At 50.6% G+C, this 27,014-nt stretch overlaps 2 protein-coding genes across 3 annotated transcripts in view; both read right to left on the bottom strand.

Moving 5' to 3' along the window:
• Nucleotides 1–1,675: 1,675 nt before the first annotated feature.
• On the bottom strand, nt 1,676–3,818 carry CHST14 (carbohydrate sulfotransferase 14). Its single transcript, XM_058848235.1, has one exon. The coding sequence runs from the start codon at nt 3,781–3,783 to the stop codon at nt 2,707–2,709; it is 1,077 nt and encodes a 358-aa protein (XP_058704218.1). The 5' UTR covers nt 3,784–3,818; the 3' UTR covers nt 1,676–2,706.
• Nucleotides 3,819–14,840: 11,022 nt separating this feature from the next.
• BAHD1 (bromo adjacent homology domain containing 1) overlaps nt 14,841–27,014 on the bottom strand; it is a 35,532-nt gene continuing 23,358 nt past the window's right edge. Inside the window, exons 3-7 of one of the 2 annotated variants that reach the window (XM_058848170.1) lie at nt 25,183–25,544; nt 23,434–23,593; nt 22,406–22,482; nt 20,264–20,355; nt 14,841–18,030 (exon numbers count right to left, since the gene is read on the bottom strand). In XM_058848170.1, the coding sequence (XP_058704153.1) occupies nt 17,841–18,030; nt 20,264–20,355; nt 22,406–22,482; nt 23,434–23,593; nt 25,183–25,544 (881 nt within the window). In that variant the 3' untranslated portion in view covers nt 14,841–17,840. The remainder of the gene's footprint in view (nt 18,031–20,263; nt 20,356–22,405; nt 22,483–23,433; nt 23,594–25,182; nt 25,545–27,014) is intronic. The other variant, XM_058848161.1, reaches the window with a different exon arrangement.

Below are 27,014 nucleotides of genomic sequence, written 5' to 3'. Positions count from 1 at the left end.
GGAGCAGCAGGGACAGGGATGTGATTTATCAGCACAAAATTGGAGTAAGCAAGCGAGTAAAAAGCAGGGACAAACCCCTGATGCCAAAACCTCGGGCTGTTCACTCGGGGAAGTTTGGGGCATTCAGTGCAGAATAGAGGATTAACAAAATAAAATTCAAAAGAGGAAAGATTCCCTTTTGATTCTGCGGGATAACTGCACGTGTAGGGATGGAAAGGCGGGAAAAGGAGCTGCCAGACTGGAACAGACTCAAACCAGTTCATAACTTCATGTTTTCCTCCCTGCTCCTGCAGCTGTCACCCCTTTCCCCGTGCTCCAGGGGATGGCTGGATCCTGCCCAGCACCTCTCACCTCCAGTGCCTGCTGTCAGCTCTGGAATCTCCTCCTGATTTATTCCACCCTGGAGAAACACCTGACAAAGGGAAGAAATGATACAGCTGCAGAGGGAGCTGACTTTTTTCACTCTACTCATCCAAAGCTGCCACGGAGTATTGTACCATTGGCCACAGATAAAATGAAGCCCAAATAATGGAAACCTGATAGGTTTCTCATTTTTGCTGACCTGCAGACAAACTTCTTCCCCAGCTACAAGGCTCTACCTGAATTAAAATCCTCCTCACAGGAAGGCACAAGGAGGTGGGAGCCTGTCTGCTTTATTTAAAGAGGAAAGGGTGATCAGTGGTGCCCAGAAAAGGAGTGAGAGAGTCAGAGAAAAGCAAAATCCTGTACACAGTAAATTAGATTAAGGGGACAAGAGACAGAAATTTAATATAGAGAACAGAAGCTGCAGCAGATAAACAAACAAGCAGCATAAACCTTTAAAACTACTGAGAAATAAACATTTAATTAAAAACCAAATCACCAAACAAGCGGGAAATGTTCCCAGAAGCAAAGAACGCGAAGTCTCACCAACTTATTCCTAGTTAGGGAGACCTGGAGGTCAGGTTTTAATTACAGCTCAGCCAACCCCCCCCAACAGCATCTGTTTTACAAAACAAAATCCGATTCCCAGCCGGATCTGGTGCCTTTGGCTGTAGGACAGATCTCCAGTTCTTCCAGCACCAGGCACCAAAACCCCTGGGGACAGACAGGAATGCTGCTGATTTCAGAGTGGGCACCAAGAGAGAAAAGACAATTTCTGACCCATTTTTGGCCTGGTATGGGTGCACACAGATTCAGGACACAGGCAGGAACTCAAATTCATGAATGTTCCAGTCATCACCCTCATACCCAGCCATGAACCCCTTAGCAAACATAAAAATCCCTCAGCCCAAACTGTCCTTGGCCACTTCCCCCAACAGTGGGCTTGGATGTGGCTCCATGCCCTTCTTTCAGAAAATGTTAAAATCCTGAAGAAAGCACCTTAAAAAGGGGAAAGGAAAATGAAGAGAGAAATCCCAGAAATTCACCAGATCCATAACCCATCCCTACCACTTTGTACCAGCTCCACAGCAATTTGTAGCCCATTCTGCTGCTTTTCATCCCATTTCCCTGTGTCCTGTTATGCATTTGGCTCCAGTGTGTCACTTCTCCATGTGTTGGTGCTGCTCTGACAATTAAAATATTAATTAATCACAACAGGAACAATTCATTCCACCTTTGTGTTGTGGCTCAGCATGAGGGACAGAGGCCTCTCCAAGGACACAAACAATCCCAAGGAAAAGCACTAACAGGCTAATTCATATAAAAAACTTTATTAGAAACGAGGACACAGCCTCCCAAGAACAACATCCTGCGTTATCTCCCAAATTTTAACAATTTCAGAGCCATAATTAAATACAAGAGCTACAAAAAGAGTGTGCACAGCTATTAAAGGAGGGAAAAATCAATCCACAAGTTGCCATTGTTTCAAACATGGCTGAAGAAAGGGGTTTTCCACAGTGGTTTCCATGTAAAGACCCAGGAGGCTGCAAGCTGGCACGTGGCCAGTGGGATTTGTTTCCCATCCTAAGGACCAGGATGGGCTTTGATCTTATCCCGAGTCTGTATTGCTTCAATTCAGAGAAAAGAGCAGAATGTGATGGCTTGATATTGCATCTGATACACGATGTTGGTAAATAGTTGTACTTCCAAAATCACCCAGAAAGGGGGTAATATCCTATCCCTAGCTATATTTCAATGGTAAATAATAATAATAATAATAAAATTAAAAATAAAAGCCAGAGGTACTACTGACACAGAAAAAATGACCAGCCTCATTTAAGTACCATCTACAATGGGAAAATAAAGGATAAATGGGGCTTGGTTTACTTTTTTTTCTACTTATACCCAAAACCCACATGGGACCAGTTTAACAATGCTAATTTTTAGTGCATCAACTGCCACATTACGATCTCAATTCAGCCAACCTTTAGTACAAAACCCAAAAAAGGAAGAAAAATACTTAATATATATAAATTTCTCAGAATCGTTACAGGAGTTCTCCACGTAGTGGCATAAAAAAAGGATTTAGAGCAAAATAGAGATACAAAAGCTACTGTGCTCGAGCCAGCGGCGTATGTACACGGGAAAGTCAGAGAGGTACAAAAAGGATCCTAAGTAGCGAAGGCAGTAGGGAGTACTTTATATAAACAGTGCTTGCAAAGTATAAAATTAGGAAATAATGCATAGAGGAGCATGCTTGACGCAGCAGCGAGGGCTGTGCAAGCAAATCCATGTAGCCTCGTAGCCAAGGCAGAATTCCCACCGTCTCTGGACAGGAACCGCTCACTGCCTGCAGAACTCGCTGGTGATGTTGGGCAGGGGGTAGGCGAAGAGGGAGAAGTCCAGGATGTATTTGGGGAGGAGCTCTTTGATCAGCCGGCGCTGGGTGTTGCACAGGTAATAGTGCAGCGTCTCGGCCGTGACAGGTTTGTACCAGGCCTGGCGCTCCGGGAAGCGGACGAAGGAAGGCGACTGGATGTGCTCCAGCACATGGTTGGCGTCGGCGTGGAGCCGCTCGTAGGAGCCGATGAAGTCGTACCTGACGGCGCAGGGCTGGCACAGGTTGTAGATGGGCATCCAGTGCTCATTCATGCGCTCCACATCCTCGTCCAGCAGGTACTGCAGGAATTCGGAGAAGGACACGTCGTCTCCGGCCGAGTTCCCCCCGTTCTTTCGGTAGCGCCGGACGATCTCCACGCCGTACTTCTGCTGGTACTCCTTGATCTCCCCGAATTTATTTCGGTAGGCCGACAGCAGCCTCTCCATCGGGTTCCGCACGAAGATGAACTTGTAGTAATGCTTCAGGCGGTAGCTGATCTCCTCCGGCTTCATGTCGCCCAGGAACACCAGGTCGCTCTTGTGGTCCATCTTCCCCTGCACGTCCACGCTCTCCAGAGCCCCGTCCAGCACCTTCAGGATGCGCTTCCAGTTGGAGCAGGCCACCTTGGGCACGTAGCAGTAGAGGAAGCGGTACTTGTCGCTGACCAGGAGGTGCCGGAGCACGGTCCGGCGCTGCCCGGGCGGCAGCTCCCAGACGCTGCGGGGCATGGAGCGCTGCCCGCACAGGGCGCGGATCGTGCGGTTCCGCGTGTCCCGCAGCACCTCCAGCTCCAGCTCCGCCGTCGAGTCCCGCCCGTCCCGCCGGGACAGCCCCGCGGGCGGGTGCAGCGGCGGCGGCCCGACCTGGGCGAGGATGCCGCGCTCGATCATGAGCAGGAGCCCGCTGGAGGCCAGGATGACGCCGAACATCAGCATGGAGGGCAGGAGCGCCGCGCCCGCCGCGCCCCGGGAGCGCGCCCGGCTGCGGCCCGGCGGGAGCGGCCGGCGGGGCTCGGCGGGGCCGGGGCCGCGGGGCTGCATGGCCGGGAGCTCCCGGGCCGGGCCGGCTCTGCGGGCCGGGCCGGGCTCGGCGGGGCGGGGCGGGCGCGGTGACGGCGCGGGGCGGAAGAGGCGGCGGCACCGCCCCGCACTGAGCCCGCCCCGCACGGGGCCCTGCGGCGGGGACGGCCGAGTCCCGGGGGGACCGAGAGAGCGGCGGAGGGGACCTCGGGGCCCGGCCGGTGCCACCTCGTGCCGTGGGCAGCGACACCTTCCACCGGCCCAGGTTGCTCCAAGCCCCGTCCAGCCCGGCCTCGGACACTTCCAGGGATCCCGGGGCAGCCACAGCTTTTCTGGGCAACCTGTGCCAGAGCCTCGGCACCCTCACAGGGAAGGATTTCTTCCCAATCTCCCACCTAACTCTGGCCTCTGGCAGTGGAAAGTTGTTCCCTCCCTTGTCCTGTCCCTCCATCTCCTGTCCCAAGTCTCTCCCCATCTCTCTTGGAGCCCTTTAGGCACTAAAAAGGGTTCTGAAGTCACCCTGGAGTTTTCCCCAGGCTCAACACCCCCTGCTCTCCCAGCCTGTCTCCAGAGCAAAGCTGCTCCAGCCCTCTAATCACAGAATCAGAGAATCATCCAGGTTGGAAAAGACCCCCCCCCCCCAGACCACTGAGTCCAACCTGTGGCTAATTCTCACCCAGCCATATCCAGTCCTTCCTTGAACACCTGCAGGGATGGGGACTCCACCACCTGCCTGGGCAGCCCCTTCCAGTGCCTGACAACCCTTTAAACTAAAAAATTCCTCCTGATGTCCAATCTGACCCTTCCCTGGTGCAACCTGAGGTCATTTCCTCTCCTGTCCCTTGTGCCCTGTGAGCAGAGCCTGACCCCCCGTTGGTTTCACCTTTCTGTCAGGGAGCTGTAGGAGCGAAAATGTCCCCCTCAGCCTCCTTTTCTCCAGGCTGAGTCTCCCAGCTCCTTTGGCATGTCGGGGTGTCAGTCAGGCACAGGCCTGAGCAACACCTGACACTGCTCTCATCCCAAAATATATTTAAGTGTCATTTCAGACAACCCACCAGGTTTGCTCCGAGGTTCTGGGCACTGCCGGCAGCACAGGTCACATCCCAGCGCGTCCGTGGCCTTGTGTGTTGATAATGGATGGTTTTTGCAATACCAGGCCAGACCACCCGTAATTAGGCATTGTGCCCCACTTTCTTTAATTCTATAATTCTATAATTCCTGCACAGGTTTAGCACCTGGAGGAGGAGAAGACACGGTCTACCTGCTGAGCCGAGGAGACTGTGCCACCACCGGAGAGCCAGAGGGCAGGATTTTCCAGCACTTGGCAGGCATTTCCCACAAACCACCCCTGAGAACGACCCCAGCCGCTCACCTGCTGCTTCAGGCCATCCCCTGGGTGCCTGCGGCACTAACCCAGCCATCGGGATGCCATTTCCTCACACAGCCCTTTCCCAAATCGTTCCACACTACCATTGTTCTCCGCATTTTTCTTCAATGAGTTTTCCTAGCCTACCACGGGGCCTGGGCTCTTAACCAGTCTTGCAGGGACTCTCTGTCAGGAGCTTTCTTAACATCAAGAGAAAACCAGCTTCCACTTAGTTTCCTTTGATCAGGAGCCAAGAGCATTTTGTCAGCCAAGGCAGACAAAGCACTTGGAGCGCAGAGCGAGAGCCTGCAGCTAGATTATTGCACATTTCCCGGTTTTATTTGGATGTAAATACGGCATTAACTCTAGGAAGAGACCGATATCCGACCCTGCCACCAGCAAAGCTGCACACACGAGGTGTTACCAGGTTCGTGCTCTCATTTCAGAGGGCAGGTCCTGATCTGATCTCAACACCAGCCCAAACTGAAGCCGTGCCAACATATATAATCCATGTCACTGAGACAAAAATCAATCCCTCCTCCTGGAGAAAAAGCCTGATTGCAGCAAACTCCAAAGCAGCCACGGGGAATTTTTATTTCTTCGAAGGCATGTTAGTGTGGCACTGCTCATCCCTTTTTGTTCCTATTCCCCACTAATATCTCTAGGTCAGGAGCAGTTATACAGGATAGCCCACTGGATCTGGAAATGCAGAGAAATAGAAAACTGCCCATGAAGTCAGTGGGGATATTTTCCAAATGGAACTTGAATTTAAGGACTGGTCTGAGAAGCAAAGGTATGGGGTGGGATGCAGAGTCTCTATAGGAACGGCACAGCCAAGCAAATACAGGGTTCAAGGGCTGGTTTGCATGGCTAAACCCTGTGCCACCAAGGAAAATTAATTGTGGTTGCACTCAGTGTGCCTAATTAACACCCAGAGTGAGCAGTAATTTGATTTCCAAAGCAGTTAAAAGCTGCCTCATGTTCAGAATGTGCAAAACTATGGGAATATGTTTCCCAGACAGATCCATCCCTTCAGAAAAAGCACATTTAGCAAATAAAATGTCACTGAGGAAACCCAGCTTCAGGCTGCTGTGGTTTGCCTACAAGTTTATACAACACACCACAATGATGGAAGGGTTTGGTTCTCTCTTCTGAGGCAGAAGGGGAACCCACACAGCCCTTCCCAAGGAAATACTCTGCCAGGCCCCAGTGTGATCTACTACCAGGGACTGGAGTAGCAGCTCATCCCTAAAATTACCACTTACAGGTATAAAAAGATTTTTGTGCTTCCCAGCCCTCTTCAAAATGCCTCCAAACCCCAATATTCACCTTAAGAGCATCACAGCCTCCACCCTGGGTAACTGGAGCAGTAAAACTCTAGGCCTTTTCCTCACTGTTTACTCACACCAGCAGAAAAACAACATTAAAATACATTATTATTATAATATCACATTATAATATCAACCACATTACACTGAGCCAGTCTCCCAGCAGCATTTATGCACACACAAGTTTGAGAAAGGCTGTAGAACTCACCTTGGCTGTCAGAAATCAGGAATATATATCAGTGTGATGAGGAAAAGGCCAGTTCCCAGAGGGGATGGAGAGAAAGACTGAAGGATGCTCCTGTCCTTCCAGCTCAGGGTGAAGCTGGACACTGATGTCATCACAAATGCCCTGCCAAGGCTCTGCTGGCCTTTGGGGTGAGATCAGATATTTATTTTGGTCTGAAGAACTGCAAAAAGGACAAACGTGTGAGGCCTCTGGAAAAGCTGAGCGAGAGAAAGAAGGTTTCTTGAAAAAACATCAGTTTGGGCCGATGCCAGCTTCGCAGACAAGAAACAGGATGGTGATTCCTATCAGAAGAGACCCCCTGGATTGGTTTGAGCAGCTCTGGATCAAAAAGTAAAACAAGCAAAAGAGGAGAGATCCGATGCTGTGGCTGCGTGTCCAGAGATTATCCCGTAATTTGGTATAATAAAGCCTCTTATCCAAGGGGATAAGCACAGAAGCCGCTCCACAATCAGCTCACTACCGAGGCGGAGTTTCTTATCTCTGGGGAAAAAAAGCCTTTTTAAACAAAGTGAAACACTCTGGATGAGTAATTCCAAGAAGATGGTCAAACACAAACACATAAATCGCTGTTTTCAAGGATAACTTTGTGCTGAAGGATCTGGTTATAAATTCATTGATATGAAGTTGCAAAGACCTCGCCCTGAGCTCAGTGCCTTAACTCGGAGCTCAGATCCTTACTGAGCTCCTCACACCGAGCTCCGATCCGCTCTCTCTGCTCCGCTGGGCACGACTGTGGAATCATTTCTGCATGGAGCCATCCCGGGAGGTTCAGCTCCTTAAAGCCAGCACAACCAGCAGGCACGGCTGGCTCAGCAGAGGCAGCGCCAGCTCTTCCCCCTTGGATGTGGGGTGAGGATGCAGGCAGCGAGCCGGAGCATCCCGCTCCCCAGGGATGGCACAGACAGCGGGACGGGAGGCTGCGGGGCAGGCAGCCAGCAGGGCTGGCAGCCAGGGCACGGACACACATCCTCCCGGGCAGGAGCAGAGCTGTCGCACACCCCACACGCTCCAGCTGGGCCGGAGGTCGGAGCGAGGTCAGGAATCCCGCAGGCGCCAGCGCAACGGGGACAGCGGCTCAGGCAGAGCTCTCCCGGTTATTCTCCCGCTCCCAGATCTTCCCCCGCCAAAAATCAGGCTGAAACGCAAAGCCCATTGCCAGGTTTTAACAACTCCCTTGTTGCACCGTTTATCCTCCCGCTGACCCATCGCTGATCCATCCCCCTGAGCCCGGGGCTGCTGGATGCACACAGAGATCCTCGGAGTCGCAGCCAGCCGGGCTTTTACCATCATCGCTCAGTACAAACACACATTAAATCCAACACAGCTCCCAAACCTGTGTCGCAGGAGAGTCTCCAAGTCTCTTAACTCATTCCAGGTCTATCCGCTGCTCTTTACACGGAGTTTTGCGAGGCTCCCAGGCGGTTCCTGCCGGGCTGTAATGAAGTCGTGACTGTGTGTGTGTGAAGTTCCTGCTGGAATTTGTAGGCAATTAATGTTTCTGTGGTTTCACAGGCAGCAGGACGAGGACTGAATCTGCTCCAACACCTCCAAAACCTGCAGTATCTCATCCCTGACACCAGAAATCATTGTCCCCAAGGCAAAACAAAAACCGGAGTGGGAGCGATAAGGACCCATTTGACTGTTTGGGTTTGTAACATCTTTCCGTGTGCCAGGAGTGATAATGGCCTGTGAAAGACGTGCTTTGCCCCAGGAAAAGTACTTGACTGGAGTATTGGAGATTGATGTTTGATGGGTGCTGGGAAGTTCTGGGGATAAACTGAAGGAGATGGGAAGGGATCTGGCTGGAAATATGGACAAATTTATCCTGGATGGGACAGTCAGACATAGGAGGAACAGTGCCATGTGTGTGGAGTCCAGGCTGGCTGACTCGCAGAATCCTAGAAGCATTTAATCTGGAAAAGGCCTCCAAGATCATCTGGTGCAATCTTCAGTTGTGGTACTGGGGAAAACTTCTCAATATTCTGATCTTTTTCTTGTTCTTGCTCTTGATATGATTTTCTAGTTGTAACCTGGATTTTATAGGAATAGGAAGTTTTGTGCCTTCAGGCCATCCTAGGCAGCATGTTATTTAAATTGCTGTGTAATCCCTAAAAGCATATTTCCGAGTATTCCAGAGGCACTTCCCAAGGAAAGTGTGAGGGTTTATCATCAAGCCCACTGTAAATTCCAGTCGGGAAGCCTGGGTCAATGAATCACAGCAGCATCATTCCTATTTTATTATTACTGACTCACACTTATGTACACACTCCATTTGTTTTTCCATGTTAAATTCCCTGTGTGTGCACAGTAGGATCCTACTGGTGCTTTTAATGAATAAACATGTAGAATTAATCTGAAATTTTCTCTAAATGCAGCATATTTGGAAAGTTATTTCCAGTGTTTTCAAGTCTGAAATGTATCAGCATCAAGGTGGTTTGGAAAATGAGCACTGAAGGAAAGAAAAATGAGGGAGGAAACTCAGGATCTAGGGGAAGGCAAAGAGCAAAGAGTATGTGAATCCCATCCCTCATGAAAAATTAATTCTTAGAAAAATGAGTTATTATAAAACACAAGCCATTGTTAATTAGATCAAAGAACATAAGTGACTCCAGCAAGAATTCTGGCCTGACATCTGTCCCAACAGGATTAATTTAAAATAAACATCAGGAAGAATTAAATAAATCAGTCCATTTGTGCTTCCTCTTGCTCTGGACCATGGAAGGCTGAGGCTTTCTGTTAAAGAGTGAAGAAAAGGGATTTTTCCCCCCCTCTATCAATAAAAAAATAAAAAGTTGCATTATTTCCAGATTTTAGAAGAAAACTGATTAGGAAAGTCAAACTACAAGAAAATTTGCTCAAATATTAGGAAAAAAATGGGTTTGGAGCAAGGGGTCTGCCCCTGGAAATGGGGGGCTGCTGCCTGCCTGGATCCTGGTTTCTAGACCCACACATATCCGTGGGGCTGCTTTTGGGATATCATGTTCCTGAGACAGGGAGATCCCCTGAGGAAATCAATTCCCACGGGGAGTCTCAGCTTTCATCTTGCAGGGAGGCGAGAACAAAACTCAACCGTGCTCGTTAACATGCCATATAATTCCCTTTTTATAGACTAATTATCTGATGTGCTACGAATCCAATCCCACTCATGGATCTTTGGCTGTGATAGGGAGAAACATCCCCCAGCCTGGGACAAGGAGAAACATCTGATTGCTAAATCACCCTCACTCTGAGCAGTCCAGAGTCTGCTCCTTGAGAAATCCACCTCTGCAGCCCAGGGCAGCAGACGATGCTGTTTCCTGCTAGAGGGGGTCATTTGTGTAGAAGGAAAAAGAGGGGGAAAAGGGATTAAATGGAGGTGAGGGAACATTCTGTGATCTGAGAGCACAAACCACTGCACAGGCTGACTGGGATGTGGCGGCTAGAGGCACCTGCTCTGCTCCTTAAATCCAGGTTCAGGGACCACCCCAAAGATGGAGGAGAAATCAGAGCTAGCTTTGTGTAGCACAATCTCTACATATTAAAAAGAAATAAAACAGATGCTCCAGGCACAAAGGAAATCCAGGGAATTTGCTCTGTGCCCTGAGCCAGGTGCTGAGGAACAGGAGAGTTTACCTGTTGCAGAGGAAGAAGGGAGTTTTCTCACCAGCTCTTCCCAGAAAACCTGATTCTTCCAAAACCACGACATTCCCTGTATGGGAAGCAGAAACGCTCTGGGAACAGTCACAAACTGCTTCTTTGCGGGAAATCTGGCTGCCTTCCTGTCCTTTTCTCATTTGTGGAGTGCTAAATGCTGCCAGGTGCCATCGTCCCTATCCCAGCTTTTGTATGGACTCTTGCAGTCACTGCATCCCTGCTCAGGCAGCAGCATGGGAATAGCAGCGAGCACAGCTACAGAAAAAAACTGGATTATTGATGAAGTTATATGATTATTAATTACATTATTTATGAGTGCAGAGAAAGCAGGGCAACAAAGCAAATTCCCAACAACCTGCCTTGCTGTGGAAGCTCCCAACCCTGCTTTGCACCATATCCTTTCAAAAATCCCTCTCCACCAGAACAGCTTGTTTGTTATTTTCTAATGCAGCTATTTCGGCTCTCCTTCTGAGAGCGGAAGAATATTCCTGGAGAGGCAGGTTTTTTCTAGCCCTGTTAAATTGATTTGCTTTTAAGAATCACTGGGCGGTCGAACCGCTCCGGCTCCGGCTTGTTTGTGCAGAACACTCTGGAGAGGTTTATAGAGATATTAAAATTAAATATGAAGTCATGGAATAAATGGGTCCTCCATTCAGTGTGCCTTGTAAATCCAGTTTAAATGGTTCCCTTTATTAAATATCCTTTCCTCTTAAAAATGGATTAAGTGCTCTCGCTGGAGGCTCTGACGGAGAAGCTGTTGGATCCCTATGGCAACACTGTGCTCCAAGAGACCCCTCGCTCCGTGCCAGCCCTTTGACTTCATCCCAGTTCAGGTACCCCTTTTATACCATCTCCAATTATTAACCATCATCTCCCACTATTAATTACAACCCTAAGGCTGGCACTGAGCTGCAACTTCAACGCTGCCTTAAGTCCCATCCCATGGGACATGGGAACGTGTGAATAGAGGTTGGATGCCTTTACCAGCACACCTGGCAGTGCTCACCTGATTCCTCCTCTGTTCCCCTGATTTTTGGGCCTGTTGTTTTCCTTTTGTTCCCAGTTTTGGCCTCAGTCTCTCACACTGTCCAGCACCGCTCCCAGTGGCCCTGCAGAGCTCTCAACATGTGTTCCAGACTGGCATTTTAAGGTAAATTCATGTATAAAGGGGTCATTTAGGTGGAGTTTGCGGTTTTGCAGGAGGCTGAAGCAGTACAGTCCTGGCCAGTCCCCATGTGGACCCTCAGTACAGCTCCCTTCTTGAGGGCCAGACAGGAATTACGTTTCTGCCAAGGGCTTTATCACAGGAAAGAGCCTCCAGGAATGTCCAGCTTGATGTTTCCAGAAAAATGGCTTCCTGCACTGTTGCTCCAGCACCCTGAGGTTTTGGGCACAGGGATGCAGCCATGGCAGGAGCAGCAGCTGGAGAAGAACACGAAAAGCTCAATCTCATTTTCATTCAGTTTTGAGTGACACAGGCAGTGCAGGAGCCATTCCAAGAGTGGCTCTGTGAGGCTGCGGCTGCTTTCCCATGGATGAAGCCTGTGCCAACAGAGCTGGGGGCTCCCTGTGCTGCCACTGCAGCATTTGGAGCAGCATGGAGCAGCAAGAGCCAATGCTGGCACACAGGGATTAGCAAGCAGTTATCCATTATCTCCCCTCAAGCCCCCAGCTTGGTGAGCCAAGTGTTTATATCATACGGATGGGGTGAGAAGGGCACAGTAAAACAGGGAATTGCCCATGCTTAGGTCCCTGCAGCCACCCGGTTAAGGGATGTGTATTCCTTTTCCCTACGTGGCACCAACCCTGCCAGGGCTGGTCCTGCCACCGGTGATGGGGCAAATCCCAGCCCCTGCATGGCTCCTCCATCAGCAGGGATGGAGCTGGGTGGGTGCTGGAGTGCTCTATCACATCCCTGCGACAGTCCCAACTGCTCCCGTCTCTTGGCTTGCAGGGATTTTGGCACAATTACAGCCAATTATAATTAGTGGCAGTAAAGCTGCAGTTAAATGCAAGCAGGAGCTCGTGACTTTCTCTCCAGGTGGGAAGACACTTCAGCCAGTCCTGGATGCTTCTTTGGATCTGTTTGGCTGGGACACATGGGGAGTGAGGTGAGGAAACCCCAAGAAGGCTCCCACAGCAGCACCAGGAGACCAGCTGACCCTTTCCCTGGAAAAAAGAGCTGCTCCAAAGAAGAACAAAGAGCCACACCAACATCCCTGAATCTGCAGGACACTGCTGTGCCTCTCAAATGATTAATTCCCAAAGGTCAGATGCACTTTTCAACAACTCCTACCCTTCTCAGTATGCTAATCCTGGTGCCCAAATCTTACCCAAAGCCTCTGGAAGTGCCCACAGCCCCAACAGCTCCCTCCCAGCACCCCAAGTGCCTCCTTCTCCCTGCAATTGGCACAAGGCTCTGTCACCTTTCAGACACTGCACAAGGAAATGAGGGAAATGGGACACAGCAGGTTGGCTCTGCCAGGTACCTGAACCACTGCTGGTCATCAAAAGCTGCCAGGGGATGCCCAGCTGACCAAAGCTGGGCAGGATTCCAATGGCCACACACCTCATGCTTTCCAGCCGGTGAGCCCACGCCTTCCTGATGCATGGGACACTGCAAGGATAACCTGTGGCCAAAAGGACTCTGCCACAGTAGCAGCAGAACATTCCTGGCAGCATCAGTCATAATACAAGAGCAGTCTGCTGAATGGCAGATCCAGGAGAGCCGGATATGGCTCCGCACGCCTCCCTCGGGTAGCAGATTTCAACAGTAAATCCAATTTTATTTGACATTAATCCCAACTTTTCAGCCTGCCACAGATTATCCTTTGGGTGACGGCTCACCACGCAGGAAGAGTAGGGATGGAAAAGCTTTTTCTTGGTTGTCTTTCCAAGGGACTTCTCTGAGGGAGCATTGACACCCGGATAAGCAGCAGAGCCAGCCGTGGGTCACGCACAGGGGACAGGTTTCTGCTGCATTTCTGGCACTCACATCACTGATGGCTCCCAGTAACCAAGTCACATTAAATCCAACTGGAAAACCTCAAACTGGTTCTTCAGCAGAAACCCCAGGCCACGGGATTGGGAAGATCATGCTCAGTGACCCCACACCAACCCACAAATGTACACGTGCATGGATGAGCTCCTTCCTCCCCTTGGGAGGAAAATTCCCAGAGGAATTCACTTAATCACGGTGGTTTCCTTTTTCAGGAACTCTCCTGGTTTGATCTGCTTCTCCATGTCTGTTCTTCCTGCGAGAAGCTGTGCTGGCAAGGCTGGAAGCAGGATGCAAAAGGCAAGGATCCTCTAGCAAAATCCGCAATCCTAGGAAGAAATTTAATCAGGAATTTAAGAACAGGTGTGATGCTGGCAGGGCTGCAAGGGGACAGGGACTGAGCAGCCCCAGCTCATCCAATGGGACCATCTCAGAATCTCCTGCTCAAGGTGACCTGGGAGTGAAAGAAATTTTCGGAAAGATGCAGCCAGGGTCCAATGGATTATCCAAGGGTTATGGATGCAGCTCTGCCATGCCCAGCTCATCTGCACTCAGCCCACAAGCCACATGTGCTCCTCACTCCTTTCTCTGTAATTAGGAGCTAATTCCATGTCAGACATTACTATTTCCTTCTTCCCATTTTGTTCATCCTCTCCCTCCCCAGGTGTGCAAGGGCCACAGCCCCAGGAAGCAGCAGAACATCTCAACATGGAATGGGAACAATGAAAGCCAAGGAGGAGCCTGTGGACAGCTCCAGAGGAGCCATGGCTCAGGACTGTGTGGGAATGGCTGTGTCACCATCCAGAGCCACAGGAGCTGCTCCCCCTGACGATGAGTGTGCAGGGGCACCTGCACGTGCCTGTGCCTTCGGCCTCACACTCCCAAGCTGTGTTGCTGGCTGGGAGCATTCCTGAACAGTTCTCACCTGCATGTGGCTGCAGACATTGCCATCAGGTACTCCTGATCCCATTATCCTGCTCCTTGCTGCTTCTCAAGCAGGTTATTTGACTCCTGTCGGCTCTTCTCCCACTTGGAATCCTTCTGGCTACTTGGAATGTCTGTGTAGATGGCTCAGCCATCTGCCCTGTCCTCAGGGTGTGTGTGGCACTTGGTGCCACGGGGCTGGGACACTCAGATGGCAGAAGCTGGTGGAGACAGCACTACAAGCAAGACGTTTTTCCAAAGCAACATTCCCAAATGCTTCCTTCAGGGTTCCTAAAACCTAGCTGAGACAAGATCTACCATCACCACCTGCCCTGCCTGAACAGCAGAGACTCAAATATTCCACTGACAGTGGCTGTCAATAGCAGATTGGAGAAAAGTCAGTCAGTCCCTGCCTATCCTGTTGCCAATTGCTCTATTTTCATGGAAAACCCAACAGATCACTCATCCCACAACCCTGAGAACCCACATCTGCTCCCAAACACTCCTAACTCCTGCAACCACCAGGTCCAGGCAGGAAGTTCATGCAGGAATGGGAAGAACAGTCCAGCACTGGTTTGTTTTCTAAATCAATACGATTTTTCAAATTTATTTTTTAAGAATTACTTCTAATATATCTTTCTCACAGAAGGAGGGAATAGGGAATGTTCTCATTCCATCTGTAAACAATGAAATACAGATCTGGGAAACCAGGGAAGAGACACAAAAAAGTGCATTTTACAAAATTATCAACTAAAATATATTTTACATGTATTACGCTTCGATTTAAATTCTACCGACTGCATTTTTCAGTTTCAAAAAATATTTCCATATCTAATAGATTAAAAAAGCAGGAAATCTTTTCATTAGGGATAAGACATTTCAGTTCATTTACATGCTGTTTGCACAACAGCATCAGCAACCATGATGAACCTCAATGTTCATGGCCTGAAGCAGATTCAACATGAGAAGAGTCAGGTTTGTCCTCTCCAGAGCTGGACCGAAGCCCGTTACGGACCCAGAGCAAGGATAATTTCCTTGCTACTTGGAGAGGAGCCAGGACAAGGTGGAAGCAGGGGGAGATGGGGCTGAAGGAGGAATTTTGGTGAGTTACTGTGGTTCCAGGGCTGGGTCTCACACCTGGGCCCAGCTGCAGCAGTGCTCAGGCTCACCCAGTCGGTGGCTCTTGCAGCATTCCGTGTCCAAAGCACTGCCAGGGAGAAATGGCCACAGCAGCTCTCCTGCTTCAGGTTCAGGGGCAAAGGAGTCCCCATGAAGACAAACACGTGGATTTAGGGCTTCCCATCACCTTCCACCCACTGTGGGGTGCAGCTGCTGTGCTCCCCCCCACAGCTGGGCAGCTGCCATTCCCTCCATGTCACGGGCAGGAGCAGCTCCACTCCTCCAGCATTCTCCCTCTCTGCTACAGGGGAAAACTACTTCATATCCTCCCCCAGAAGCATCAGAGACCACACTCTCCCACTGCCTCCTTGCACCCCTTCATCCAAATGTCCCCGAAGTGCCATAATTTCCCACCCCAACACAGCCCCACCAACGTCATTCCAAGAGACCCCCAGTGCCAAGCAAATTGTTCAGGAGAGATCTGGGCAATCCCTTTGACACCAACAGTATCTTGAGGTATAAGTGAGAGAAGATGCTTCACCTGACAATTCTTGCTTACACACCTGGGGTCCCCCTTCTTGGAGCTGGGTGTTCTCCCTGGGCTACGCAGGTGGGAATAGACAGGAATTTTCCAGCAGGAATCATCCACCAGCTGCAGGGAGATGCCCACCCTCTGCGGTGGGTGCCAGACCTCATCATCCCCTCAAGCCATTGCCTCCGGACACGTTCCCCTCTTTGGTATGTAGAGCAAATCTCTGGAGAACTCCTGCGTGCCTGAACTATTCCATGCAAGGAATTGGATGCCGTGGGTTTTCTCTCCAGGCCCAGCAGGTGTGTGGCCACTGGAGCAAGGTGACAAGCCCTGCGTGCCCAGGGAGTACAGGGGATGCTTCCACTGGTGGGACATTAAAGCAGAATGGACACTTCCACCATGAAACACAAGTTTAGAAGCCTCAAAAGACTGGGAAAATGCAGATCCCTCGTTTCAGTGAGCGGCTCCAGCCAGCAGGAATGTGGGTGGCACGGGGTCGGTTCTGCTGTACGTTAGTGCAATCTTGGGCTGGGCTCCCAGCCTGGTGCAGTGACTCCCCAGGATGTGACACTGTCCTTTGGTTTGCTTTGGGATTAACTCCAAGTTAGCATTAAGATAAGCTAAGGTCTGTCTGGGATCTAAGGTCTGTCTGGGATCTGTACAGGTAAGGCAAGAGGCAGGACCTGCAGGGCTCGCATGGTCCACATGAACCTTTCCCGATGCTCAGGTCCTTTCAGGAGCCACAAAGCCACTTTGGTGAGCTTGCTCGGACACCGGGATGAGTTTGGAGGGGGAGAGGCTGCTCATGGCTTCAACAGCACTCCCAGGACCAGGACAGTCACATGGGGAAGGAATTTTAAAAAGCCAAAAACACACAAGAAAGGGGTTTGCCACTTCCCCCTCTGGCTTCTTCCCACTGCAGACACATGGGGATAAGCACGGTCTGTAAAGGACATTACAGGAACCAAACTGTGAAAAAAGAGAAAATCCAGGCCCCCCTGAGCCATCAGAGGAAGAGCAACACTCAGAAGAGAAGAGGAAACATGGTTCTCCCCAGCAGAGCCCACTTTGTGAGCCCCAAGCTTCCAAGTGACGCATGTCAGTGAGTGCTGGGCCTTGGGAATGGGGCACAGAATCCTGTGGGCTCGGTTAGGACACCTGGGACAGGACCAGCTCTAACCCTACACTGGGGTGTGACACCTGCCACCTTGCCAGCTCCCTCTGCTCCACCATGGAGCAGGCTCCAAGGCCCAGTCTAGGTGGTGAATCATGGAGCAGCGAGGTGAGGGGAGGGAAAAGATGAGGGAGAACAGGGGTCACTTCTTCCCCTGATCGAGCAACAACTATCCAAGCATGACACAAGGCCACTCTGCACCCAAGCAGCTCCCAAAGCTGTATTTTGAAGAAGCTCTCACTGTGGGAATCCTCAGAGTACGTCCTGCAGGACCAAGGAGACTCTCCTGTGCTCTGCCAAGAACTGGGCGCAGTTCAGGGCCCGAAAGCCACCGACTGTCCCAGCCAGACTCAACAAACACTGCACTGACACATCCCTCCTGTACCTTCCCACCTTTCCCCCAGCCATGGCTCTGCATTGCTTCCTGGCTTTTATCCCCTGCAAACTCTCCCAATAGATGCAGCTCTACATACATATATAGATATAGATTTACTTATGCAAATCCTTATATCTATATACATATATTTATTTTTTACGTATATATTTTCATTTATGCTTTTAACGAAGTGCTGTGCTTTCAACTGCTGCCTCCCTCCATGGGCTCCGCTCCTCCCGCGCTCCCGAGTTCCAGGACGGAGCGCTGGGCGCTCCCACCTGCAGCAGCAGGAGGTGGGTGGGAGTGCACAGGTGTTCCCAGGCCATGGGCGCTCCGCTCCGGTGCCGCCCACTCCCGCCGCGCTCCGAAGGAAGGGCTGTGCTACTGCGGGTTCTTCAGGATGCGCCCGTGCCTGAAGTCATAGACGTGACGACAGAGGAAAACCAGCTCGGGGTCCGTGTCCTCGGGCACCTTGCGGTGCAGAGGGGTGGAATACTCCTCTGAAGGAGGAACCATGATGGTTTTCCTGCCCGGGATCCCTTCGACTCGACGCTTTGCCAAGGCACAAAATCTGTGGGGCAATCACATTGGAAGAGTTATCAGAGGATCCTGGAATGCTTTGGGTTGGAAGGGACATTAAGGCTCATCCAGTCGCACCCCCTGCCATGGGCAGGTACCTTTCACTAGGTTCCACCTTCCACTAGTCCAGGTTGCTCCAAGCCACATTCTTTCCAGCCTTGGACCCTGCCAGGGATGGGGCAGCCACAGCTTCTCTGAGCCAGGGCCTCACCACCCTTGTAGGGAAGAACTTACTCCTAATATCCCATCTATCCCTGCCATTTGGCAGTGTGAAGCCATTCCCCCTTGTCCTGACACTCCAGGCCCTTGTAAACAGACTTTCTCTATTTTTCCTGTAGGCTCCCTTGAGGTACTGGAGGGGGCAATTAGGTCACTCCAAAGCCTTCACCCTTTTCAGGATGAACAATCCTGAGAAATTCTCTGAATTCTCTCAGTCTTTCCTCATAGAAGAGGTGCTCCATCCCTCCGATCAACCTGATGGCCTCCTCTGGACCCGCTTCAATAGGTCTGTGTCCGTCCTGTGCTGGGGACCATGAACTCATTCCCTCTCCTGCTGCCTGTGTCCTGCTGGGAGCCACAACTGCAGCTGCTGGAGGATAAGGGGAAGGGAAGGAATGTGGACAAAGCTTTGTTCAAAGAGAACTCCTGCAGGAAGCAACACAAGTTTGTATTTCCATACTGGTGGATATCGTACAGCACCAAAGATGATAGCAATTAACCACCTTGTTTTTACTGCTTTGGCCTCATTTTTGTTAATTAGTCCCTAATAAATGCTTATGCACCAATGTTTAGGAAAACAAAGAATTCAGGATGCCTTCAGGGAACATCTCTCAAAGGTGACCTAACCCATAAGAGTGTGAAAAAATTCCTGCCAGCAGCTGTTCCAGAAGACTGGGGTGTTAGAATGGAAAGGAACTGCTTTGATCCAAAGCTTGGAGATGGGGGGTTTTGTTTGGTTGGCTTTGTTTGATTTGTTATTGTTAGGGTTAGGTTGGGGTTTTTTTTCCATTTGTTTGGGAGTTTTGTTTTAGTGTTCTCAAAAGGAAGTTTAAAATTCAGCTTCTAAAGAGTTTGTATAAAAGTTTGTTTTTAGAAATTCCAAGAGCAGAGCCCTGGGCAAGGAGCAGGCTGAGAGGAGGCCTCAGGCATCCCCTCCATGGCAGGGCTGCACAGACCACAAGATGCACCCAGCAGAACTGAAGAGATTTAAAGCACTGGTCTTCATTATAGGCTTGTGCCCATGCAATTCCTATTTTCCTTCAGCCCTGTGTATCCATCACAGGATGGAATATGGATGCTGGGAAGTTCTGACTGACAAAGCTACAATTCAATCAGTAAAAGCTCAACTATAACAGCCCAAGTCACTGCTCCAAAGGGTGCTGCTGCCAAAATCCCAGGATCTGGTGTCCAGCATGAACACTGGCACTTGTACCAGCAGGTTTTTGGGTAATCTGGTACTTGTGTCCCACAAGGGATGGATATATAGGACCTCTTCCTAGCTCACTTAGTTTTTAGCTCCAAGTTCCATGCTCTCCTGCACACCTGTTCCTGTTTTCCTTGAAACCACATGCAGTGGTCATACAAGCATCAATATTTGGGAGTCCCTTGAGAGGACCACAAGAGGCTGGGGAAGGGTTTGGAGCACCAGGAGTGGCTGAGGAAGCTGAGGGGGGATCAACCTGGAGAAAAGGAGGCTTGGGGGGACCTTCTGGCTCTCCACAACTCCCTGACAGGTGGGTGCAGCCAGAGGCTGTCAGGCTCTGCTCCCAGGGAACAAGGGACAGATTGAGCAAAAGCAGCCTCAAGTTGCATCAGGGGAGGTGTAGGCTGGATATTGGGAAAATTCCTTCATGGAAAGGGTGGTCAGGCCTTGGAACAGGCTGTGGTGGAGTCATCATCCCTGGAGGGATTTAAAAGCTGTGTGGATGTGGCACTTGGGGACATGGGTCAGTGGTGGCCTTGGCAGTTCCAGGGGAACACGTGGACTCGATGATCTTAAAGGTCTTTCCCAGCCCAAACCATTCCATGATCCTATACAATCCAGACATGGATCTGGAGCGGGAGAAGCCCCCAGCCCGCAGCACAGCAAGTGTCACTACCCCATCTCCAGCCACACCACAGCCTGCAGGGCTGGGACAGCTGGGCTGGCTGGAAATGAGCAGGATGAGAAAGGCTGGAGGCAGGGGGAGGTTTGGGAAGTGCAGCAGGTTCAGAGCTCCACCTACCTGCAGTACTCCGCGAAGGTCAGCACGTAGCACTTCTCCTCGATGCAGGCGACGCTGTTCTCGTCCTGGTGCCGCGACGCAAAGATCTCATTCTGTGTGAGGAGGGGAGGGGACAGGTCACCCAGCTGGCCTGGAGCCCCAGGAACCCCGGCCAGCTCCACACCCTCACCCACCCAGAGAGAGAAGGGCAAACTCTGCACCTTCACCCATCACCTTAACGTGGAGTCACCAAAGCATGCCCAGTGAGGTGAATACTCCTCACAGCCCAGGCACCTGCCACTCTGTGGTGCTCTCTGCACCACATTTTTACCCAGCAACAGTGAGCAAAGCACCGACTCTCTCCCACCATTTCACCCTGCCCAGCACATTTTGTGAGACCGAGTGCCCCAATCTCACATGGATTTCCAATGTCACAAAGCTCTTCAGCAGCAAGGCTGTGGCTGGCTGCACCCCCCGGTCTCCCCTTTCCTCCTGGATTCTCTAATCCATCTTTCTATCACAACTTAAGGAAAACCCTTCTTGTCCAATCACTTCCTCCTCCCGATTCAATTAAAAAGGCTGTTTTAGTGGGAGAAGACAACAACCTTTTTCAGAATCATGGAATAGAATCCTGGAATGGTTTGGGTTGGTAGGGACCTTAAGGATTATCTCATTCCAGCCCCTGCCATGGGCAGGGACATTTTCCACTAGACCAGGTTGCTTCAAGCCCCATCCAACCTGGCCTTGAACACATCCAAGGAGGAGCAGCCACAACCTCTGTTGGCAAACCTCTCTTCAATTTTTCCCAGAGAAATTTAGGGAATTTTGCTCTGCAGCAGGCAGGATTGGTCATACACAGGGCAACCTGGATGGAGCTACTGAGAAGAATTTAAAGTGTGCTTAGATCAGCAGAGATGATCTCTGGGAACACGGATGCCCTGCACAAGTCTGGAAGCATTCCCTGCAGGCTCCATTTCTGCTTTGCTGGAAGGGAAAACTCATAAAAGGCTGAACATCTGGGGACAGGGTTGATCAGGGACACTGGGAATGCCACACCTGTCTTCTGCACCTTGGGGTTCTGCTTCACTCCTCAAGTCAAAACTACCTGAGTCACCCTGGCAAGCCTGGCCCAGCCCTCAGCCCAAGCTCTCTCTTGTTTGAAGAATTGTGTAATTTAAGTGGGTTTGCAAAAACCTGGCTTAATTCCTCCTGGCATTCTCCCTGGACTGAAATGCAACCGGATACACTCACCTTTCATTTATAAAGTGCCACATTTTGGTTTAGAAACTCACCTGTGCCCTGCAAATAAGGCAGTTATAATTCCCTGGATGCTCCTGAGCCCTGCTCTCAAACCCTCCCTCCCTTTTTATTTAAAAAAGTAATAGAAATTAAGAAAGCACCAAGTGTTTAAAATTGGGTTGAACGCAGCAGTGAATTCTTCATTCCCAGTTAAAACCAGCTTGTTCTGTCACCAACACAAGCCCAAAGCAGAGCAAGGCGTGAAGTCACAGTGATTCACACATTTTTTCCTTAAAAAGCAACTCCATTATCCTGGCACAGCATCTTCAAGTCAGATTTTAGTTCTCATCATAAACCTATGCAGGGCAAGGATGATGCATCTGCGTTTCTGTACAAAACTAACACGTTTTTGGAGTTTAAGAAGCAGATTAAGGGATTTATTAAAAGGCAGCACATGACACAGGCACTCCAGTTTCCTGCAAAATGGCAGCAGGAGCTTTTGCATCAGGCTCTGCAGTCCTGTAGGAATTAGAATATGTTTTTGGAAAGGTGCCTGATCTTGATTCCGTATAAACTTATTCTTCCTTATTCTTAAAGTAACAGTCAAAATTACTTTTTACTTAATATGTGGGATTTTCTCAGATTAAAGGGAGAAACATCAACAGTTTCTGTTAGAGCCTCCATGTAAGGAACCCAGCAGCTTTTTTAAGAGCCCAGAGTTTCCCCACAGGACAATAAATCTGGGGGAAAGCCCAACTATAGGACACCACCACTCAATACATCTGCCAGCACCTGCATCACAGCCAAGAGCGCTCCACTGTACTCAGCTTGAAGCCACCCAGGAATGCAGGGAGATGTTGGGGCAGTCCCCTCATCCTGCAGGAGCACAGACAGCCCAGGATGCCCTGCCCCATCTGGACTCACCTGGTGCATGCTGGGGTTGCGGCCTCCCTGAGTGTGCTCCGGTCTGTAATACCACAGGAGGCTCATCATCAGCTCCCCTGCAACAACACAGATTAAAGCAAGTCAAGCCTCAGTTTTCTCCGAGTGTTTTCCCACTCATTCCCGGCTTCCTCCTGCTGCTCCATCCCCTTCATTCCCACAGCGCTCACGGAGAGGCAGCTGTGGCTGATAAATATTTCATGCTGAACTAGGTGTCCCTTTGTTACAGCAAGAAGCTGCATGGAGTCGGTCATGTTGCTTTTCCACTACACCTTTGCCTCCTCCTGCTTAGGTTACAACATCCCAAGGAAGTCAGGCACAAAAAACTCCCCAAAGATTCAAAAAATCAAATGTTTCCACCTGAAAAAAGAATCCATTCAGCACACGAACTGGAAAAGATGCTTGTCCAAAGGCGGGAACTTGCAGCATTGATTCTGAGGTTCAGGGCAGAATTGCTGCTGCACTGACACAGCCACAATGGGCTTCACCACACCTCGATTTATGTCCTTTACACAGAATTTTTGGGGTTTCTTTTCCCCTCTTTTAAGTACTACCTCTACTTTAAAGCATTTGGCTCAGCATCCTTGGCTCAGAGATTGCCAGTCAGACACCAGATCTCACCATAAGTCCCCACAGCTCCCATCCCCAGCTCTACTGGGGTCCATCAGAGCTGCTGCAGAAGAGCCCTGTTCCCACCAGCTCCCAGACCAGATGTTGGATTGAAGCAAACAGCAGCTCCCCCGATGTCTGAGCAATGAAATAATACGGCAGAGGGCTGCTAAGACGGGCACTTGGCAAATATTATGTGCTTTCACATCCGGGAAGATTTCCATTTATCAGCCCCAGACGAGTGATTAAGGAGCATTCCAGTTCCTGGAACAATCCAAATGGAAGCCACGGTGCTAATCTCCATCATCCTGGTACCCTAACCAGCCTGCATCTCTCCCGAGATCCACCCCTTCCCTGCTTCCAGCTCAGTGTCAAGCACACACACTGTCTTGGCACAGTACCTGTCTTGGGGTCCTCCCAGAGGGCGGAGATCTTGGCGACGTAGGGCATGGATTTCTTGCGGGGCCCCGATTTGAGGAGCACGGTGTCCCGCACCCGGATGATCTCCCCGTCCCTCTCCACAGCCTGGTAGCTCTTGCGCACGGCCGGCTCCGGCTCGTTCTGCACACACAGGAACCAAAACAACCCCAGTGAGCAGGCAAAGGGCGACTCTGTGGTTCTCCTCCATGTGCTGGCAGTGAGGAGCAGCTCACCAGGGGGACAGCACATCTCACAAAAGCCCTAATTGCTGAAATTGATACTCTTATTTCAAATTAAAACACACTTGCTCCTTCCATTCTGCAGGCAAAACCACAATCTTCAGGAAAATCACCTTTCCACCTGCCTACCTGGACAGCTGCTTTTCCTTCCCATTCAAAGGCATCAAAAACTAGGTTTGTTTTGAATGCTATTTCTCTGATACAAACATAGTAAGAAAACCAATAATATATGAAATATTTGACATAAGCAGGGCAGGGAGTGGCAGGGAGGCCGTGGCACAAAGCCTTCCTTAGCAGGACTGCCAATGATTCCTTTGTACCCTCTGACAGTACAAAATAATCACTTTTGGGACTATTAACCAGGGTTTTTTGGTTTGCTTTTGCTCTGAGTTTCATTTCAGAACGCCTGTGCAGGATGGTTTAGCGTCCTGCCAGATCTCCCAGGCAGGATTGGAAGCATCTTAAGGAGATTAACGCCTCGCTGCTCCTTTGGGGTGTGACAGCCTGAGGGATGGATGCATAAGGCCAGTCTATGGCCTTGACAGGCTTCATTCTGGCACAGTCCTTGGCACCTGGACACAGTCCCAAAGGCTAAAGCTCTAAAACCTGCCCTGGCTGCTCCTCTCAGCAGCCCAAGCTTGTGCCACCACACCAAGCAGCAGCACAGATCCTGCCTGGACCACAGCCCTCCTTCCTCCTGACATCTACTGCACATCAATGCCTTGTCCCACCTTCCCAGACACCACGTGGGGCCCATTTCAAGCTCTTATGCTTTAATAAGATGAAGGATATTGCCTTCTCTTGCAATTGAAGTGGACTTGACTGGAGCTAATTGAATTCTCTGGCAGGAAATCTCCCATTTTACAGGAACCAGTCTCTGCCCCTGAACGCAACAAATGGGAAAGTACAGACAGGAAATCCCTGGAGGAGCTGTGCCATTATACAAGTTACAAGAAAGGGGATTTTGGGTGCTAGAAAAATTCCACCTGGGAGCCAGTATATGTCTCAGTCCTCTGTGCTCTGGAAGATCCTTGTGGGGCTACAGACACCGTGAGAGCCACCTTATGAGAGCTGCCTGTAGACCTGCCCCTTATAATTGACGCTACAACAACCCTCAGCTTCTCAGACAGGTTTGCCATACCCAGGAGAAAGTAGCTGGAGGATGATGCCTGTAGGATGGACTCCCACGTGCCTCAGAGGTGCCACCCTCGTACATACTGGAGCCGGGAGGATCCGTCACCTTTCAGCTGAGGCCAGCACAGGAGCAGCAGGTTCTCCTCCCCTCCCAAACCACACTGTGCAAGGTAACACCAGGGCGCAGAGGCAACAGAGCCTGCAGCACCTCTGCTCCCACTGGAATTTCACCAAGAGGTTCTAGACAGCACCTAGTGACCATCTCCAGCTGGAAGCGAGCTGCAGAACTCCCAAGCCTTCATGCCTGGAGGTGCACAGGCAGCTGTCCCTGCCCAGCCCCAGCACTCAGACACCTACCACGACGTAGACAGCCTTCTCACAGGCCGTGCCCACGGGGATCCAGCCGTTGGTGGCTCTGCGCCGGCTGATCCGCTGCTGCTTGGGGTGGGAATGGCCCCCCGCCGCTTTGCTGTTGGAGGCGTGCAGGCAGCCTGGAGTATTCCGCAGCCCGGACTTGGAGCCGCTGGGAGGCTTGGAGCTCTGAGGACATTCTCGGGCCATGGTCTGAGGGTCAGAGTTGGGGGTCTGCAGGTGAGGAACGGGCTCTGCAGCCGGCGGCACGCTGGGCACGGGACATCCTGAGAGCGGGTGGGCAGGTGACGCGGGGTGTCCTGCCACCGGGATTGTGAGGTTCAGCTGGTCCAGAGACTTGCAGCCTTCTAAGGGAAGGGAAGAAATGAGTCACGGATCTCATCTGGAACATAAAGCAACTACACAGCCGGGACTGTCCCACACCACGGCCGCTTTTCCTTGAAATCCCCTTTATTGTATTATAGCTGTAAAGACTCTTCAGGCTGTAATTTCATTTTGCACTGTCACTGGATTGTAAAAGCAAAGCCATTTCCGAGCCTGCGTGTTCCAGTGCTCCGCCGATGACACTGCACCACAACAAACCCATCTGAATCCCAAGTAATGCCAGCCAGGAATACACACAAGGCTGGCCAGTGTCCAAAGCAGTTCCAGCCTGTCAATATGTATAATAGAAATAAAAGGCTTATCAAAACAATGGGAAGGATTAAATCATACTGCCAAAAGCAGCCAGCTTCTTTCAAAAAGCCGAATTCTACTAATCAGGGAAAATTGAGAAGATTCTCCAAATTAAGTCCAGAAAGATGAAACAAGGCGGAACACAACCACAAGATGCTGCATCCTCAGCAAAACTGTTCCCTGCAGCAGACACAGGAACCTCAGCAGGTTGGAATTTGGCTGACACTGCCTCTCAGAGCATCCCAGAAATTCCTTGCTCCGCTCAGGAGTCACAAACAAGCCCCAACCTGGCCAATGGAAGAACCAGTTGTAATTACGTCCTATCAGCAGGAAAAGAGCTTCTGGACCAATATATGATGCACCCCTGTTCCCTAAACCTGAGACTGTGCTTTTTGGGGTGACCAAAGGACAGCTCCAGTCAGGGTACAGGAGATGCCTCAGACCAGAGCTTACAAATCTGAAGGGAAAATTCCACCCAAAGCCACACAGCTCCACCCAAAGAACTGCTGGGACCCCTCAAAGAAACAGGAAATTATTCATTCCTGCCTCCCCACCTTACCCTCCCTAAAGGCTGCAGCAAAGCCACTGTGGAGCTGTGAGTGCAAGGGATGCCACAGATCATCCTCATCAATCAAATCAACCAATTAATCAAATCAACCCTGAGTAGCAAATGTCACAGGAGCCCCCCAAGAGTGCCCGGACATCAGGATGCAGGCACTGGCAGGCGCAGGACACATGAAGCAAGGAATCACCTCTCAGGTATTTTGCTCACAAAAGCAGCTTTTGAGCTTGAGCTAGAGCAGAATGAAGCTTCACAAAAATCTCTACTGAACGTCAGTGCCCTGGTGCAGAGCTGCTCTTGGTGGCACCCCTGGGACTCCTTCCTTGGTCACACGCACTTCCAGCCGCTCCAAGAGCACTGGCACTAAAGCAGCTCTCACAGCCTGTCCCAGCCGCTTTCCACCACTCTGCTCTCACACTGCCCAAGATCACAGCCCAGTCCCTGGATTTGTACCACACAGACACTGGTATTTCCCTATAAACACCTGGAAGACACCAAATCAGACAGATGTAACACACAGCATTCGGCATGTCAGGCAGTATCCCTCTCTGATGGGAGCCTGCTGCTTGCAGCCAAAGTG

Source organism: Poecile atricapillus, chromosome 1, assembly GCF_030490865.1.
Source record: "Poecile atricapillus isolate bPoeAtr1 chromosome 1, bPoeAtr1.hap1, whole genome shotgun sequence".
Taxonomy (NCBI): Eukaryota; Metazoa; Chordata; class Aves; order Passeriformes; family Paridae; genus Poecile; species Poecile atricapillus.
Note: the sequence above shows the minus strand (reverse complement) of the source record. Positions and strands in the feature narration are given on the sequence as shown.

What these genes read in the sequence shown, in the direction of transcription:
- CHST14 (XM_058848235.1), bottom strand. Translation starts at nt 3,783, where the DNA reads ATGCAGCCCCGCGGCCCCGGCCCCGCCGAGCCCCGCCGGCCGCTCCCG.